A 17,767-nucleotide genomic window follows, 5' to 3' on the forward strand; every position below is an offset into this window, starting at 1 on the left:
TGACACCTGCATCATTGGCAAATTCTTCATTCTGAGTCTCAAGTTTTTCCCCATCTATAAAATGGGTGACAACTACACCACAGGGTTGTCATGAGAACACTTGGTAAACTTCAAATCAAAGTGCTAGAACAATTCAAAGCTAGAATTTTTTTCTTGAAACCCCACCCACCCCCAAATGGAATGGGTGGTAAGGGGGTGGGAAAGGAAAGGGGCCCCATGCTCTGCTCTGGCCACCTGACCTCCAAGGTAGGCCCGTCCAATGAGAATTCAGTGCGAGGCTTCCCCCATCACAAAGCAAGCCACACCTGTTGGAAGCTGTATGTACAATTTAATAAGCTGCGTATTATTTACAGAAATGTACACGGGGCTGTTTAACCCTTCCCATGAAGGATCCCACTGCCTGCTGGGGTAAAGGGCAGAGAGGCGGTCAGTACCCTCCAAAAGGAAACCCTTGGGGGTGGGTGGGGGAGAAGGGGCTGGGCCTCTGTCCTAGGGTTAAAAAGTGGCCAAAATAGAAGGGGAGAAAGACCAGAAGGGGTGGGGGTGGGGTCGAGATTGCCAGGAAAGGATTTTTTATTTGCTGTTTCGAGCTGTGCCCTATTCACTTAATGGTCCCAGGAATGGGGCTAGTGGCCAGCTTCTGCCAAGGCCAACAAAGGAGAGAGGATGGGGAGGGGGCAGCTGGGAGAGAAGACAGCCAGTAGAGAGATCAGAGAGTCCAGCTTCCCAGTACCGTTTCCCACAGTGGCCGGAGACTCTTGTTTACTTTGGAGTGGGGATGTAGGGAGGGGGAGGGGAGCAGATGTAAAGCAGGTCAAAGCAGGAGGAGAGGACCCCCTGGGACTTGGCCCCAATTACTGCGGCCCCTCCCCAGTGTGGCCCTAGCTGCAGGCGGGTGGGAGCCACCAGGCAGAACTCTGGGAGGGAGGGGAGCGGATATAGCAGTTTGGGGTTTCCACTTGGCTCTTCCCATCGCTGGCTGACTGAAGAACTATTTTTCAAGACTTCTTGTGCTCCCTTCCCCTTCTTTCCCCAGTGACCCATTTTCCAGATCCAGCCCCAGAAGCAGGAGCATCCCAATGAGATCACCCCTCTACCTTCCCTGCAGACCCCAGCAGCCTCCCCTCTCATTCCCACGGGCCTGGAGAAGGAGAAGACGGCATAAGGCTGCCAGGTCTAGAGACAGCTTCCTTCTGAGCTGCCACAGCCTGGTGTGACCATTGAAATTGTTTCTGTGGTAGTACCCACTCTGACTGACCTATGAACTCAAACACCGTGGGCAGGGGACCCCAACACCTCTCCTCTCTCCCTGATCACCCTGCCCTGCTACTTCCTGAAGAGATGAAGGAAGACATCTGCAGGGCAGGTAGCCAATGCCTTGGCTCCAAGACTCGGTGCCCAAAGCAACCACCTGCGTGAAGAAAGGGGTGTGTCCACAAAAGGACTGGATAGTCTCAGGCCCAAGCTCCTTCCCTAGATCTGCTCCCACCATGGCTGAGAGGACGTCCAGGAGGGTGGACAGGCCCGAGTAGGCCGGCTTTCAGCTCCTCCCTTGAATTTCTGCTTCAGCCTGGGGTCCAGAGCACCACTTCTCCCAAGTAACCTAGACAGGGAGGGCTCAAGCAAGCTCTCCTCTCAGAGCTGGAGCTGGCCAGAGGACGCTGCTGTCATCGTCCTCATGGAAAGAGAGCCCAGTCTGAGGCATGATGTATCCCTGGGACTGGTGCACACCTTTGGGGTAGGGAATAGAGGGCTTCAACCCTCTTTTGTGCCCTGGAGCCCTCAGGTGGCGGCCTGGTCAAGCCTGTGGACGGGCCCCTTCCCAGAATCCTATTTTTAAAGGCAAAGCCAAGAGTCTGTGAAAAGGAAGGTGTAATTTTTAACCACGGACCCTTTGGGGGTACACGGGCCCCAGGCAGAGAATCCCTGGCAGCAGAAAGAGTGGGCTTGGAATCCTCCCTTGGTTTCTAGCTCTGCAACTCTGTAGTCACCTCCCTTCTGTGTTGTAAGGCGAAGGTATAGGAGTAGACTGCGCTCCTCTAGTACTAAATCTATCCAGATCTGGAATTCTTACACATGGGAAAGTCCCCTGAGAGGTGGGAAAGGCACCCTCAGCGAGGGGGATGGATGAGGGGAAAGGACAATGCTTCCCTAGATAGGGGTGGAGATAGGGTAGTCTTTTGCCTAGGGGTTGTGAACTCTGATAACTAGTCAACCGAATTGGGTTCCTTTGTGATTCTATAGCAGTTTACCTTTTGAATTTAGAACCATGATTCTCAGAAAGGGCCTGTAGGTTTCAGCAGATGGCCTGAGGGGAGGGGCTTGTGACATCCAAAAGATGTCACATTTGTCCCCCTTCCCTAAGCCCCAAATGAGGAGTGAGGGAAGAGCTCACTGAAAGACTAGGTGGCTTCCTCTTTCTTTCTTTTTTTTTTTTTGGTGGGGTAATGAGGGTTAAGTGACTTGCCCAGGGTCACACAGCTAGTAAGTGTCAAATGTCTGAGGCCAAATTTGAATCCAGGGCTGGTCCTTTATCCACTGTGCCACCTGGCTGCCCCGGTGGCTTCCCTTCTTAACCTATTTTTGCTAGGTAGGTGCTAATGATGCCATGCAGGGCCAGTGTCAGGGTCAGGGTCCTGGGGTAGCAATCTGGAGAGGGGGAGATACATCATCCTTCTTCCCTCATGCATCTCTCCCATCTCTCACTACTACGACCCCTGGACACCCATCTCTCCCCTTTCTTTAGGTGATGGGGGGTGAGAACCAGACCCAGGCAGGTGGTGACACCTTGGTGCCTACCATGGGATGAGAGGCAGGGCTTTAGGGGAGAGCCCTGTAGATCTGGTGACACTTAGGACAAAGCTAGGCCCCACCCTTGTTACATCTTGGATGCTATGGAGTAAGCCTTCATACCTCAGAGGGCCAGAGGAATACAGTTCATAACTCCACCCAGCTCTTTGTTCTGCTGAGCCAGGAGAGGCCACCGGGAACATCCAGTCATGCCCTCCCACCCCAAAGTGGGACCCATTCAGGGCTGGGTGATTTCCCAGGCCTAGGGGAACTACTCAACCCAAGGCTTTTTCCTCCGGCAGACTCCCTTGGGCTCCCTGCCTGGCTAAGCAGCTGGTCTCCAACGCAAACAAAGACACCTGGACTGGCCTCTTGGATCCTTGAATATCAGCCCACAATGAGCGAAGGAAGGAGGCCCTCCCCAGGAACCCAGGGCAGTGGCAGAGCCGGGAAGGGCTCTCAGCCTCCATGGCTCCTGTGCCAGCCCCGGCTCCTGTGCCAGCCCTGAGACGGGAAAGGAGGGATGAGGAGCTGGACAGGACCTTGATTCTCACACAGGCGGAGTAGAGGGAGGGCAGGATTTCAAGTCAGAACACCTGGGTTCAAACCAGGGCCTGCCACTCACTCCCCAATGGGCCTCAGTGGCCTCATCTGTAAAGGAAGGGCGGAGGTGAGATGATCACTGCGGGCCCTTCCTGCTCTGAACCCCAGAATGGGACAACACATTCAAGAGCTCAGCCGGGTAGAGAGGGCAAATGTCTGCCCTAAGGAAAGTGAGGAACTGGGGGCATGCCCACCTCCAGCTACTAGGGTAAGACTAGGTGGGGTGGAGGGAGGGGAGAGAGAGAGAGAGAGAGAGAGAGGGGGAGAGAGAGAGAGAGAGAGAGAGAGAGAGAGAGAGAGAGAGAGAGAGAGAGAGGGGGGGGGAGGGAAAAAAGAAAGGAAGAAAGAAAAGGAAGGACGGAAGGCATTGTAGTATAAATAGTTAAGAGGGGAGGGGGTCTCCAGGCCACTGTCAGCCTCTGAGGCTGGCAGAGGGAACATTCATTTGAAGGATGCTCAGAATCCCTGGTGATGCATCAGCAGGGAGCACACACCCACATCCATGGACAGAGATCAATGTCAGTATCTCAGAAGTCATCAACAATCACAGTATATACATACACGTCTATGGGTTAGCACCGTGTGGGGAGGGGTGGGGGCGGGGTGGCGATGGACGGGCGGAGGTCAGACCCACTCCTGCAAGGACCGCTTGCAGTACAGAAGCATCCTGGGAGCACCTTTCCGCTGCATCTGGATGATGACGTAGATGAGGCCCAAAATACAAAGCAACAACACCAAGGGCACCAGCACCATGACCACATTCATGGTCCGTGTGTACTCGTCAATCTGCACCACCACGCGGTTGCCGCCACCCTTGCCGTCGTCCCCATAGTCTCCCTCTTCATCCTCCGTCACCTCGTTCTCCTGTTCCTCCTCCCCGGGCCTCCGGTGGGCCCCGTCTTCCTCTTGCTCCTCTTGCTCCTCCCTGCCTCCACCGTTAGGGTCGAAGGGCGGCCGGTGTAGGTCGGGCCAACGGCGCCCCGCGTCGGGATCGGCTGTCTCCTCTTGGCAGCCCATGAAGTCCCGGAGGATGGACTTGGGGTAGCCAGGCTCCATCCGTAGCCGCTCATTGTCAAATTTCCAGTACTTGGTGCCCTTGTAGAAGTAGGTATAGGCTGGAGGAGATCAGAACAGTGAGTTGGGGTCGGTGACTGGCCACAGGCTATCTGGGGGTCACTGGGGAAGGGGAGCTTTTGGGACTTGTAGGTTATCGGACCATAAGAGCTCTTAGGGCAGAAGACAAGACCTCTCGTCCTGGGCTGCCGAGGCAGGAGGGCCCTGGGATTTGTCGGTTCAGATCAGGGACTATGGAAAGAGGAGCCTTGGATCTGAAGAGGTCCCGGCCTTCATTCCCCGCTTACTTCCCAGATGACCTTAGACAGGCTGGGAGGTCGTGGGTTCCCTGTCACTGGAGGCATTTAAACAAAGGCTGGACCTGTCAGCTATGTTACAGGGGGCATTCTAGATGGGTGCCGGGGTCCCTTCCAATTCTGACAAATCACTTCTCTCTGGGTCTCGGTTTTTTTCTATATAAAATGAAAGGGTTTTTAATCTGGGGTCCATGGACCCTCCCCATGGAGGTCTAGATTACAAGAAGTCCATGAACTTGGAGGGGAAAAAACCACACATCTTTATTGTAAAGAGGCATCTGGCAGCACCATGGATGGAGTGCTGGCACTGAAATCGGGAAGATGCCATCTCCTTTAGTCCTCACATGTTGAAGCTGGATAGGGGTCTGGGTTTCTCATACCTGCATCATTACTTAGGAAGGCCCCCTTGGGTGAAGATGGAACCCCCTTCCAGACGCTGATGGGCTTAGGGTAGCCGGGGTCTCCTCGCTGAGTGTCTTCATTAAAGCGCCAGTACCTAAAGTCAACAGGGCCAAGAGGATGGGTTCCCAGGACCCCAGGAGGCTGCTCCCATCACCCCTTTCCTGATGCCAAGGTTGTATGCTAGCACCGCCTAACCTTGTAACTCTCCGTCCCCAAGCCAGGCTACAGCCTGGACTAGAACCTGAGCCTCCTATCAGGAGATGCCAGCCCTCTGGGCAGAGGGTGGAGAGGTGAATTTCCAAGGCAGACAAAGTTCTCCGTGACAAGGATAAAGTTAGAGAGACGATGGAGCTCCTTCTCTACCATCCGGGCACATCTCCTTCTTAGGCCAGTCGAGATGAAGCTGTGTGCTCCCCTCTCTTCCCGAGTCTCAGGAAGGAGGCCAGATACTTGCTTTTCAAAACCACCAAGGGCTGGGCTTGGTCTGCGGTCTGTTTGGTTGTTTGTAACCCAGTGCTAGTGAGGCCAAGGCTGTGGGTTGGACTCTTCTGGGGGGCCACTTAAGACGGACCCCACACATACCGCACCTCTAACCCCAATTCAACTCCTTTCAAATGCAGAAGGAGCCAGGCGACCCAGTGTGGACGGCTCAGCAGCAAACCTCTCCCTGTGGCCAGATGCCTAACTCCAAAGCCGTGCCCTTCTGCTGGGGGGCACAAACAGCACCTTCACATGCCAAGGATGGCCTTACTGTCACCTGACATCTGGTGCTCACCTGCTCCCATTCTCCTCTCCCAGATCTTTTCTCTCTTTTTCCCCACAACGGGACAGAGGAGTTGGTATGTGTGGTCAGGGCAGGGAGGTTTATGGTTATGGTCCTGTTCTCCCTCAGATAGCTTTATAGCTTCTCTGGAAGGGAAACTACCAATTAACCCCTTGGCAACGGTTTAGTATGAGCGGAACCCTAGAACTTGTAAAGGAAGAAGAGCCCTTGTCTGTACCCATTTTCTGAGCAGACACCTCAAAATAAGTGAACTCCTCCTGGAATTCTGTTTAGGCTGAGCTGCCTCTCCCCACCCCCGCCCCGTGCCCCCACCCTCATTAGGGGCCTTTCTGTACCGCCTGGGTTATAGGAGGGCAAAGGCCCAATCTGAGAAGATTAAAGCTTTGCCAAGGGGAAGAAGCAGATGTCGGAGTACTCCTGCTCCCCTGGCTCTGACCTCTGGCTGGTGACCAGAGCCTCCTCCCCTCTGAGTCCAGACTAGACCCTGTGTGGCTGCTTGGCTCACCTGTCCTCCTGGAAGAAAAAGGTGTGACCCGTGGGCTCCCACCAGATGGCTGTGTCGATGCGGTCGTAGGGTATGCCCAATCCATAGCTTGTCAGAGGCTGGGGGTAACCGGACTCCAAGTTGGCCTCACGGAAGAGCCAATACCGATCCCCTGAGCATGGAAGCACACGAGACTATGAGACGCCAGGACTTTGTATGTGTGTGGGGGTGGTGGTGGCAGGAGAGGGGAATGATTGAAGTTATTTAGGACTTATGATCAGGCCTGAGCTTGCAGAAGATCCCACCCTTCTCACCTCTCATAGGGGCCTCTCTCTCTCTCAGAGGAAAAGGGGGAGGTGGAGACACCATCAGTTTCTGCCTCTGGTGTTTACGGCCGGCTAAGAGACATCCTCAGGCCCCAGAAGTATATAACATCACCTCCACATGGCAAACGTTTACCGAGCAGCTACTGTCCGTGTGTGTGCATGCGCACACATGTGCACACACCCACCCACACCCTCAGGGTGCCCTGCACCAGCTGCAGAGGATTCTGCAGAAATATAAAATACATTCGCTGCCCTCGGCCCAAGCCCATCCACTGTAACGAGGAATCACGAAACATCGACCAGGCACGAGGCATGGGGAGACACAAGGACAAAATGGAAACCTGATCCTCCCCTCAGGAGGCTTACACGCACGCTCCAGCAGGGACATAACTTAGAAATGGGGAAGGCTATTCACGGTCATTAGAAGAGGAAGAGAATGCCAACAAGTCCGGGGAGCAGGACAGGCTCCCCACAGGAGGTGGCCCACAAGGGGAGCTTTGAAAGAGGCCTGGGCAAGGACGGGAGTGTGTTCTAGGCACATGCAAAAGCACATGCAGATGAGAAGTGGACTTTGTGTCTGTAACAGCAAAGGAGCTGGATTGGCTTGAATGCAGAGCATGTGAAGTAGAATAATGTGAAATAAGCCCGGGAAGGTCGGCGGAAACTCTAGTGGGGAAGTTTATATCTTATCCTAGAGGTATGAAGAGGTGCTGGCTGAGGATTCTATGGGGACACGGGCAGAAAGGTCCTTTCATAAGATGCTTTTGGCAGTGGTGTGGGGGATGGACCACAGAGAAGAGAAATTGCTGAGTCCAAATAGACTGTTGCCAGTCCAGGCAAAAGGGGGCAAAGTCCCGATATAGGAGGGTGGTCCCATGAATGGAAAGAAGGATGAAGGAATGTGAGAACAGTGCGGTCTTGGGGAATGGGTACTGGCTTTCTGGTCTGAGAACCTGGGTTTAAATGCTATCTCTGATAATAACTACCTATGTCACCTTAGGCAAGTCACTGTGGGCCTCAGTTTTCTCATCTGTAAAATGAGGGGGCTGGACCACATGGCTTTTAAGGTTTTTTCCAGCTCAAGAACCAATCACTTTTTTTTTCTTCAGGACAACGAGGGTTAAGTGACTTGCCCAGAGTCACACAGCTAGTAAGTGTCAAGTGTTCAAATCCGGATTTGAACTCGGGTCCTCCTGAATCCAGAGCAGGTGCTTTATCCACTGTGCCACCTAGCTGCCCCAAAACATGGGTCTTTTCTTTTCTTTTCTTCTTTCTTTCTTTTGCAGGGCAATGAGGGTTAAGTGACTTGCCCAGAGTCACACAGCTAGTAAGTGTCAAGTGTCTGAGGCCGGATTTGAACTCGGGTCCTCCTGAATCCAGAGCAGGTGCTTTATCCACTGTGCCACCTAGCTGCCCCAAAACATGGGTCTTTTCTTTTCTTCTTTCTTTCTTTTGCAGGGCAATGAGGGTTAAGTGACTTGCCCAGAGTCACACAGCTAGTAAGTGTCAAGTGTCTGAGGCCGGATTTGAACTCGGGTCCTCCTGAATCCAGAGCAGGTGCTTTATCCACTGTGCCACCTAGCTGCCCCCACCTGTTATTTTTTTTCTGAGGATAGAATATACTTGTCAACTGATGGGCTATGAGAGGTGAGGGAGAGAGAAGACTCAAGGATGACTTAGGTCTTTCCTAATTTTACAGTCTGGATACACAGAAGGATTTGGGAGAGCTTCCACATGCAAGAGAGATCAGCTCATCTGGGCCCCAAGGAAGAGGCAGAGAAGCAACAGGGGTAGTGAGGATGAAGAGGGGACCTTGTCTCTGTTCTCTGTAGACTCTCCCACTGGGTGATCTCCTAAGTTCCCACACATTCGGTGGTCATCTTTATGACCAAGTTATCCATGTGCCCTCTTTCCCGAGTGCCGCTCCCCTATTACCAATGATCTCTCATCCATTTCAAACTGGACATTCTGTCGGAGCCTAAAACTCAACACATCCAAGAGAGCTCATTATTCCCCCCACCCCACCCCCGAACTCATTCTTCCTTTGCACTTCCCTGTTACCATCAAGGGGACCACTAACCACCTGGTCTCCCAGGTTTGCAAGCACAGCGCCCTCCTCTATTTCTCACTCTTGCCCACCCCACATATCCAGTCACCCACATGTTTTGAGTCCTGTTATTGTCCCTCTTCATCATCTCTGCCGTCATCACCCTCTCTCTACTCTCTGTCACTGCCACATTGTTGTCGATCGCCTGAACTGTTGCAGTAACCTTCTGACTGGTCTCCCTACCTCCCTGCCCCTACCCTCTCCAATCCATCCTCCCCACAGGTACAAAAATGAATTTCCTAAAGCATAGGACTGCCCACGTGACAGTCCGACTTGATAAATTCCAGTAATTCCCTACGACCTCTAGGAGCCAAAAGAAATCTCTTCACAACTTGGACCCATCCCAGCCTTCCAGCCTTTTAATATACAACTCCCCCTTCTCGACCTCATCATAGTGACCTACCAATGGTTCCTCACACACACCACTATCTCCCATCATCTCACCTTTGCACTGGATGTCCGCCATCCTTGGAATACTCTTCCCTAATCTCTCTTTTGGAGAATCTTGGCTTCCTTTAAGACAGCTTAAATACTACTTCTTCTGGGAGATTGAGACCTGCCCCCACCCCCTGCTCCTTACGTTTTCCCCAACAAAACTTTTTTCAACCTACTCTGTATGTGTCTTGTATGTACTGACATATAAATGTTGTCTCCTTCATGAGACTGTAAGTTCCCTGAGGGCAGGCACCACCTTCGCATTTTTTGGTATCCCTCACATTTCACACAATGTCTGGCACAACATAAGCGCTTAATAAATGGTTGTTGACTGACTGACTGACTGGTCCGAGGGATGATCAGAGAAATGGATGAGAAGTTGGAGGGGGTGGAAGAAAGAGACCCAGATCCTTTGGGTAAGAGGGCTCTGCCTTGCCTTGCCTTCCAGACTGGACACTCTCAGCAGGAGGGAGGGCCACATTCTATTCCATCTACTCTGGCAGACTAAAGGGGAAGGAATTCCTTCTGGGGATCTCAATCCCAGCTCTGACAGGGATGGAGCAGGGAAGAAGAAAAACCTGAGCCATGTCCCTGAGATTCCCCCTTTCTCCTGCCTCAGCCCCACTCAGTGCTGCGGGGCAGAAGCCCCCAACTTGTTTTCTCTCCCTCCCTCCCTTCCTCCCTCCAAGCCTGGCTTGTCTCTCTCTTTGTCTCTCTTTACATTTACAGATGGAGATGACCTCATCTAGCCCATAATGGGGAAAACATGAGTAGGGACTCTCAGGAGCCAGGCTGATACTCACAACGGCAGCCAAGCCAGGCCCCCTCCCCTCCTCTTCCTGCCCAGGGACAGACAAGAGAGGCCTTCGACTGGCCCCTCCCCTAGCCACCCATCTGCACCCCTCCTCCCCAGCCTGGGGGCATCTGCCTTACCTTTGAAGAAGACAAAACGTCCATCCTGACGCTCATAGGCAGCGCTGATGTCACTGGGTAGCCCCCGCCAGAAGTGTCCAATGGGCATGGGGTAATTGTCCAATACCCGGTTGTGTCGGACCCTCCAGAACCAGCGGCCCTAGTAGGGGAGAGTGGACTGTGACCAATGCAGTCCAGCCACTGGACCTCCAGGGGGTTAGGAACTCCACACTGGGTGGGGGAGGGGAAGGATGGGGAAGACTACACATCATATGTGTGGAAGTGGCAGGAATCTCTCCGTGGTCATCAGAGCTGACCCTGACTTAGCATTCCCTTGGGCTGGTTTCCCAGAGGAAACAGACAATATGGGGGCATGAGATGGGGAAAAGGTTTTGGGGACATACCAGGGCAGACTGAACCCACAGGGTATATGAGTTGCATGGAAGAAGAAATAGGAGAATTTCTGTCTGCAAGGGAGAAAATGATAGGGAAGTGAGAACAGAGGAGGACAGTGAGAAGGAAGAAAGGGTGAGGGTAGGGCAGAGGTAGAAGCCAGGCTTAAGAGAAATAAGGAAAGGGAGTTCTGAAGAGAAGGATGACAGCCTGGACTAAAGAAAAAATGGGGAAAGGAGATTTGTCAGTTACCTAAATAATGAATGAAAAAGCATTTATTAAGCACTTACTGTGTGCAAATAACTTTCCTAAAGCATAAATCTAACTTTGCTTTTTTTTAAACCTTCAAAGACTAAAGGCAAATTTAGTTTCCCCTCTTGGTTCCATCTATCAAGTGAAACGGTTGGATTAAAGGTCCTATAATTGACCCTATGGTCTATATGATCAGGGAATTAACTTAGGCTGCTTGGCACCTAATGATAAACACTGTGGAGAGAGGCAAAAGAAGACAAAAATATAGTTTACACTTTACAGCAGCTCACAGTCTAATGAGGAGGTGGGACACACCCACACTCAGGAAAAATGACCAAACTTTCTAATAGAAATACTGATTTCTAAGGTCATGACCAGCATTAAGATGCTGTGCTATCTCAATCCCATCTTTCCTTTCCATCCTTTGGTCTTTGAAAACTGGGGTCTTCACCCCCTGCCCTCACAGGGATTCTCTTGCCTGAGCCCCACTAACAAAGTGCTTCTTTCAGACCCTCCTGATCACATCCAGAGGGTACAGCACCCATAAGCATAGGCAGGGCTAAGGAAATAACCAAGAGAAGGAGGGGTGCTTAAAGGAGCCCTTCACCTTGAACACAAACATCTCCCCTCGCAACATGGCTACAGTGTCAAAGTTCCCATCACAGATGTTGGGGCCATATTGGTCTGGTCGCTCTGTGGCTCGTGGCTGGCTAGGAGGCCCTGGTTTGGGGGGCCGGTCTGGCTTCCCCCCTGGAGGCTGGGGTGGTGGTCTGGGTGGTCGATGATCAGGTCGGCCTGGGCGTCGGGGTGGCACCGTGGGAAGGGGCCGGGTAGGCTGAGGTTTGCCATCTGGGGTACCTGAAAACGGGGGGAGGAATCAAAGGAAGGATGTGAAAGAAGTACCCAAGGTTGGCCACCCTCAAGCCCAACTGAGGGAGCACCAGCCATTATAGGCAGGTGAGACAGAGACAACACGGTGACATGGAAAGAACACTGAATTTGGACTTGGAAGCCCTGGCCCCACTATTTATCAGCCGTTTGAACTCGGTAAGTCACTTAACCTTCATGAATCTGTTTCCTTATCAAAAAAATGAGGGAACTAGAAGTCTATGGGATCTTCTCTATGAGCCTTGGTGAGTGTGTCTGAGAAGCCTTGGAGATGGATAGCCTGGTGGGTAGGGCCCTCTATACACACTGTTTTGTTGTTTTTTTTAAAGTGAGGCAATTGGGGTTAAGTGACTTGCCCAGGGTCACACAGCTAGTAAGTGTCAAGTGTCTGAGGCTGGATTTGAACTCAGGTCCTCCTGACTCCAGGGCTGGTGCTCTATCCACTGCACCACCTAGCTGCCCCATACACTGGATTTTTCAATTTTTCAATTTTTTTGCAGGGCAATGAGGTTGGTTAAGTGACTTGCCCAGGGTGGAATTTAAAACATTTTAATAGTATTTTTTTCCATTTACATGTAAAGATAGTTACACACTAGATTTTTAATCTTTGTGGGTACTACCGACTTTCCCCAGAGCAGAGACCCCAGCACGTTTGAAGTCACAGGGCCTCAGTTTCCTTATCTGTAAAACAAGGGAGTTGGGTTAGGTGATTTTTAAGGTCACTGACAGCATTGTGTCCTATAATGACCCCGTAGCCTATACAGTCACGGGACTGACTTAGGTTGCCCAGGACCTGATGACAAACACTGTGGGGACAGGGAAAGGAAGGGAGATATGGTTTCTACCCAGGAAGAACAAATGAGCTTTATGGTGGAAATAAACAGTGGAATACAAATCAATGTATCAGGAAGGAAGGGCTGGCCTGATCCCCGGGTACCCACTCTCCACAGAAGCCCAGCTCACCGTAGAGCTGCTGGATACCCCGGAGATCATCTTCAGGCAGCTGGAAGTTGTCTGTGTCCATCCATTGATAAAAGGGAGCCATGATAGCACTGGGGTTGTTGGAGTGCTCCAGCCCCAGGGCGTGGCCCAGCTCGTGCACGGCCACCAGGAAGAGGTTGTTTCCTGGGTAAAGGGAGGGAGGTCACGCTCTTTTCCAGAGCCTTGCCCGCGATCGAATCGACCGGGCTTAAGAGGATGTACCAGGGTCTCTGGCCCGTCCCTTAGATTCAAGGAGCTATGCTAGAGGTGAGAAGGACATGGCTGGAGAAGACGGGTTTGTGGCCGAGCCTTCTACCTTCTAGCAAGTCACTCCCTTCCACTGAGGCTCAGTTTGCTCCTGTGTGAGAAGAGGACAATTACCCTCCTAGGTTACAGGGCAAGTGCCTTCTGGGCCTTAAAGCCTCATGAATGAAACTATTACTGGTATCTGCTAAAGAGAAACCTTCTGAAAACTTGTTCTAAGTGATCCTGGGGCTTCTCCAGCCTAAGCCAGTGGGGTGCAAGGTCTGCCAGGGACCACTGAGCTGGAAGGGAGAGAGAGAGGCATGTGCAGACTCGTCATGGACCCTCTCCATGGTCCTGGGATCAGCCTAGCCAAGTCTGCAGAAGCTCAGCATCGAGTTGGTCCCAAAGCGTGGAATTCGAGGGTCACGGAAACTCTCATAGACCATCTACCGATTCATGGAGAGGCTACATCTGGGCATCGATGGAGGGAAACACCCATCCTGATGACGTGACAGGTTCATGACATATTGTTATTATTTTGTTCCAGACTCTACTTTGAACCTTACTTGGGGAAGGCATTTCACTAAACGGCCTCAGTTTCCCCTCTGTCAAAAGGGAAGAGAGATCCTTGACTCACTGTCTCTTTGGGGGAAGGGTTGGAGGATAAAATGAGATCATAGGCATATGAATGAACATGAGAAGAAATTAAGGCAGTCAAACAGACTGCATCCTTTTGGAGGGAACCCTTGCTTTCCAGTAACTGCTGCTCTGAGATGGCTCCAGACCCCAGGACATAGTTGCCCCACCCCCGCCAAGTGAGATGGGGACCACCCCAGCCTCCAACCTCTCCACCTTCCCCCTGCCAGTTGGCCTCACCATGTAGGTCAGTGTTGGAGAAGGTCCAGGGCTCATCGGCATCAAAATGGGTGTCTCCGCCCATGCCCGGGCCAGGGAAGTAAGCGTGGGCCAGAAAGCCTCCCACACCATCAAAGGGGGAGCTGTCACCATGGAAACCAGAGGCAAAGAGCACCATGATGTCTGCCTCCTTCTGCCGCCGTTGCCGGATGTCCTCATAGGGGATCTCTTGGAAGACCAGGGGCGTGGCCTGCTCCCACACTCGGAAGGCCAGCCGTACGGCCTCCAAGGAGTTGTACCAACCCAGCTTCTCCGTGTAGTTCTGGATGCTAGGGAGGATGGAAATGGTGGGGAGGAAGGACCCGCCATATTGGGAGCCTCCTCTCCACAGGCCCACGGGCAACCATTCCTACCAGGGAAATGTTCCCACTGGAGGGGAGGTTGGGAGGGAAGAGGTTCCTGTAGCTGCCTGGGGGACAGGGATGGGAAACCCTCAGCTAATGCCATGTCCTGCTTCCCCCAGCAGGGCTTTAGACTCAACTCTCCCTCATCTTGGGCTCTGGTCCTTTTCTGGACCCATGGCTTCCTGGGGACCAGGGCGGGGGGCTCACCCATAAGGTGCTTCTGGGGCTGAGGGGAGCACTACAAAGGAATTCGAGCTGGAGGGGCCTGAAAGATCACCTAGACTAATCCTCTCATTTTAAAGATGAGGAAACTGAGGGAAGAGAGGTTTAATGAATCTCCCAAGGGCACACAGGTAGTGCTCAGCAAAGATGGGATTTGAACCCAGGTCTTTTTGCTGATCTAACCATAGCTCCCTCAAGCGCTCAGTGCTCGACTCCTGGATGCACCAGGGCCTGGCCTAGCTATTCTCCCATCCAACCCTCCATTTCTAGGTTTTTATCTTCATCCCCAAGACCCTGGGGCACTGGGAAATGCTTCTAAACAGGCCTGCCCCTCCTTTCAATCCTTGCCTGTCTCAGAATTAGCCTAAAGTCAGGTCTGGCTTGGAACTCCTTGGGAAGAGCAGCTGGGAAGGTGGGGATGGGGTTTCAGGCTCATTTGGGAGGGCCCAGGAAGGCCTGAGCCTGCCATAGGCTGGGAGAATACACAAAGCTGAGCCTCCCACAGAGATGCGAAGGCCCCTTCCCATCAGTGTGTGAAGCCGGGCTGGGGCCCAGCGGAACTCTCATGGAGGGGCTGTGGTGGGAACAGCCGGGGGAAGTGTGGGAAAGGAAATCCCCCAGACAGGAGACACTAGAGGCAGGACTCAGGCCCCTGGGGGTCCCAGGGGATACGGAGGAGCAGCCCAAATGGGAGGGCCATCTCCCCTCCCAAGCCACTGGACGGGGCCAGCAAACTACCTGAAGGTCAGGTGGTGGCTGTTCCATTTCCTCCCAGTGAGCGCATAACGCTTCCGCCGCATGTTGGCTTTCACCCGTACCCCAAATTGGTCTGGCACCCCACAGCGAGGCCGCTTCATCCACCTGCAGAGAACAGCACACTGTCAAGGCCCCTGGGAAGGGAGGGAACAGGGAGGGGGGGCGCAGGCTCCTGGAGGAACTCTGCTCTCCCCTTCCTGGCCCCCTCCCCCTCCTGGCCCCCTCCCCTCTGTACTACACCCCTGACTCATGCTTCTATTCCAGCCAGGTTGCTTTTCTCATCACACACACTTTAGGTCCTCTCTGTCCCTCCCCACTAATTTTGTGCTTTTGCTTCCCAAGCTCCCCAGAAAACCAAGGACATCTTGCTTCTGTGTTACCAAGATGCAGCCCCCTCTGTCGTCACCTCCTCCTCTTCATTTGGTGGATCCCGTCAGCTAACAGCCATGAGCATCATTGCTCACCCACCTCTCCCCCTTAATAGTTATTATCTGGGTGTTTTTGTTGATCTTGAGGTTCTCCTCCCCACTCCTATTTTCCCAATCAACTCTAAGCTCCCTGAGGGCAGGGCTTTGAGCCTCTCTTTATCCCCAGTCCCCTGTACTTAGTATTGGGTCACGCATTTGCCAGCAGCTCATTCAGGATTTGCCGGATGCCTGACTGATAAAGGCCAAAGGGATACGGGGAGAAATGCCAGGTACCAACAAGTGGGGGTCCAGGAGGGGATAGGCCTCAAGAATCCTCACCCCCTAGGGAGGCCTCGGCCAGCACTGGGTTTACTCTGGGTTTCTCAGGAATGCCGCTGTTCACGGTGAAGGGAGAAGGGCAGGAGGGAGTGGATAGGGTTGGACGGAAGGCTGGCACACTTGGGGGATGAAGAGCTGGTTCTCCTGGTCTCTGTATGAGACCTCACTGTCCTGAGCTGAGGGGAAGGAAGGGCAGAGAGCAGTGAAGGGTCCCTGGCAGAGGGAGAGAGAGACTTACGCTTTGGTTTCCTCGTCCAGCACGCCTGTGACGGTGATGCCATAGAAACGCTGCATCTCAGAGATGGCAGACGCCAGGATCTGGGCGGATCTCATGGTGGACATCTGGCGGCTGGGTTGGGGGAGGTAGCCATAGAAACGCAGCCAGTTCTGTGGGGAGAGCCAAGGCACCAGGGTCGATGAGACCACAGAAGGGCAACATCCCGGGGTTCAGTGTCCCCCTACGCCCCAACCTCAACCTCAAACTACTTCTTGGTGTGTGAAGGATGGAGGTGAAGGGGAGGAGATGGGACAATGGGGCACGATGGGCAACGACCATCCCTGAGATGCCAAAGTGGGGGTCCCTAATACAAAGTGGGAGCCTGAACAAAAGCAGCTCTGAGCCAGAGGATCCAGAACAAGCCATCTGCCCTCTCCTGGGCTTCATCTTCCCATTTGTAAAATGAAATGGCCTGGCTCCTGGTGTCCCTCCCAATGCTGATGTTCTGTGCCCCACCAAGCAGATACAGATAGGAGATAAAAGGAACAGAAGAAAGGCCCGGGGCTCTGGTAACTCCCACAGTGGTCAGGATCCATAGAGGGGAGGGGGCAACCCCCTCCCCCCCCCACATACACACACGAACACACTCACAAACTGACATTCCTGAAGCATCATCACTGCCCTGCTCAAGAAGCATCTGTAGCTCCCTACTGGCCCCAGAATAAAATACACACCCTGCAGCTTCCCATTGAAAGCCTTTCACAATCTGACTCCACCTCCTATTTCCTGCTCATCACACACCTGCTCACTGTGCAGCCACTTTGGCCTGCAAAACATTCAGTCTCTCATGCCCATAATTTTACATGGGCTTCCCTTCCTCTTGGTATCCCCAGCTCCCTTCAAGGCTCCGTTCAAATGCCATTGATAAGAGGACTTTCCCAGGTCCCCAGCTGATAGCATCCACTACTGCAAAGTTAATTTGTACAAGTTTTGTGTATCCATTTATGTTTTATATATGTACATATTTGCATCTTATTTATATTTTCTTATATTTTTTTCTTATCTCCACACACGTATTTTGTTGCCCACCCTTCCTAGCATGCTGCTTGTAAAAGTTAAGCTTGGGGCAGCTAGGTAGTGCAGTGGATAGAGTACCAGCCTTGGATTCAGGAGGACCTGAGTTCAAATCCAGCCTCAGACACTTAACACTTACTAGCTGTGTGACCCTGGGCAAGTCACTTAACCCCAAATGCCTCACTAAAAAAAAAGTTAAGCTTGTCTTGGCCTGAGTTAGCTTTGATTTTATCTTTGTAACCCCAGAGGGTTAGCACAGTTACTGCACATAGTTGGTGCTTAATAAATGCATGCTGAACAGAATGGACAGGATCAAGAAATGGAGTGCAGAAAGGGAGGGGGCACTTATTAAACATCTGTGCTGTCAAAATATTATCCTCATTCGATTCTTTCAACAACCTTGGGAGTTAGGTACGATTATTACAGTTGGGGAAAGACAGACAAAAATTAAGTGACTTGCCCTAGGTCACATGGCTAGACAGTGTCTGAGGATGCATTTGAACTGTCTTTGTAACTCCAC

At 52.5% G+C, this 17,767-nt stretch overlaps 1 protein-coding gene across 1 annotated transcript in view; it reads right to left on the reverse strand.

The window, feature by feature from the left end:
* Positions 1–308: 308 nt before the first annotated feature.
* MMP15 (matrix metallopeptidase 15) overlaps positions 309–17,767 on the reverse strand; it is a 38,969-nt gene continuing 21,510 nt past the window's right edge. Inside the window, exons 2-10 of the mRNA XM_043984768.1 lie at positions 16,195–16,343; positions 15,193–15,315; positions 13,850–14,157; positions 12,710–12,871; positions 11,466–11,716; positions 10,235–10,373; positions 6,455–6,605; positions 5,144–5,259; positions 309–4,508 (exon numbers count right to left, since the gene is read on the reverse strand). Of these exons, the coding sequence (XP_043840703.1) occupies positions 4,018–4,508; positions 5,144–5,259; positions 6,455–6,605; positions 10,235–10,373; positions 11,466–11,716; positions 12,710–12,871; positions 13,850–14,157; positions 15,193–15,315; positions 16,195–16,343 (1,890 nt within the window). The 3' untranslated portion in view covers positions 309–4,017. The remainder of the gene's footprint in view (positions 4,509–5,143; positions 5,260–6,454; positions 6,606–10,234; positions 10,374–11,465; positions 11,717–12,709; positions 12,872–13,849; positions 14,158–15,192; positions 15,316–16,194; positions 16,344–17,767) is intronic.

This window comes from Dromiciops gliroides, chromosome 2 (genome assembly GCF_019393635.1).
Source record: "Dromiciops gliroides isolate mDroGli1 chromosome 2, mDroGli1.pri, whole genome shotgun sequence".
Lineage (NCBI taxonomy): Eukaryota > Metazoa > Chordata > Mammalia > Microbiotheria > Microbiotheriidae > Dromiciops > Dromiciops gliroides.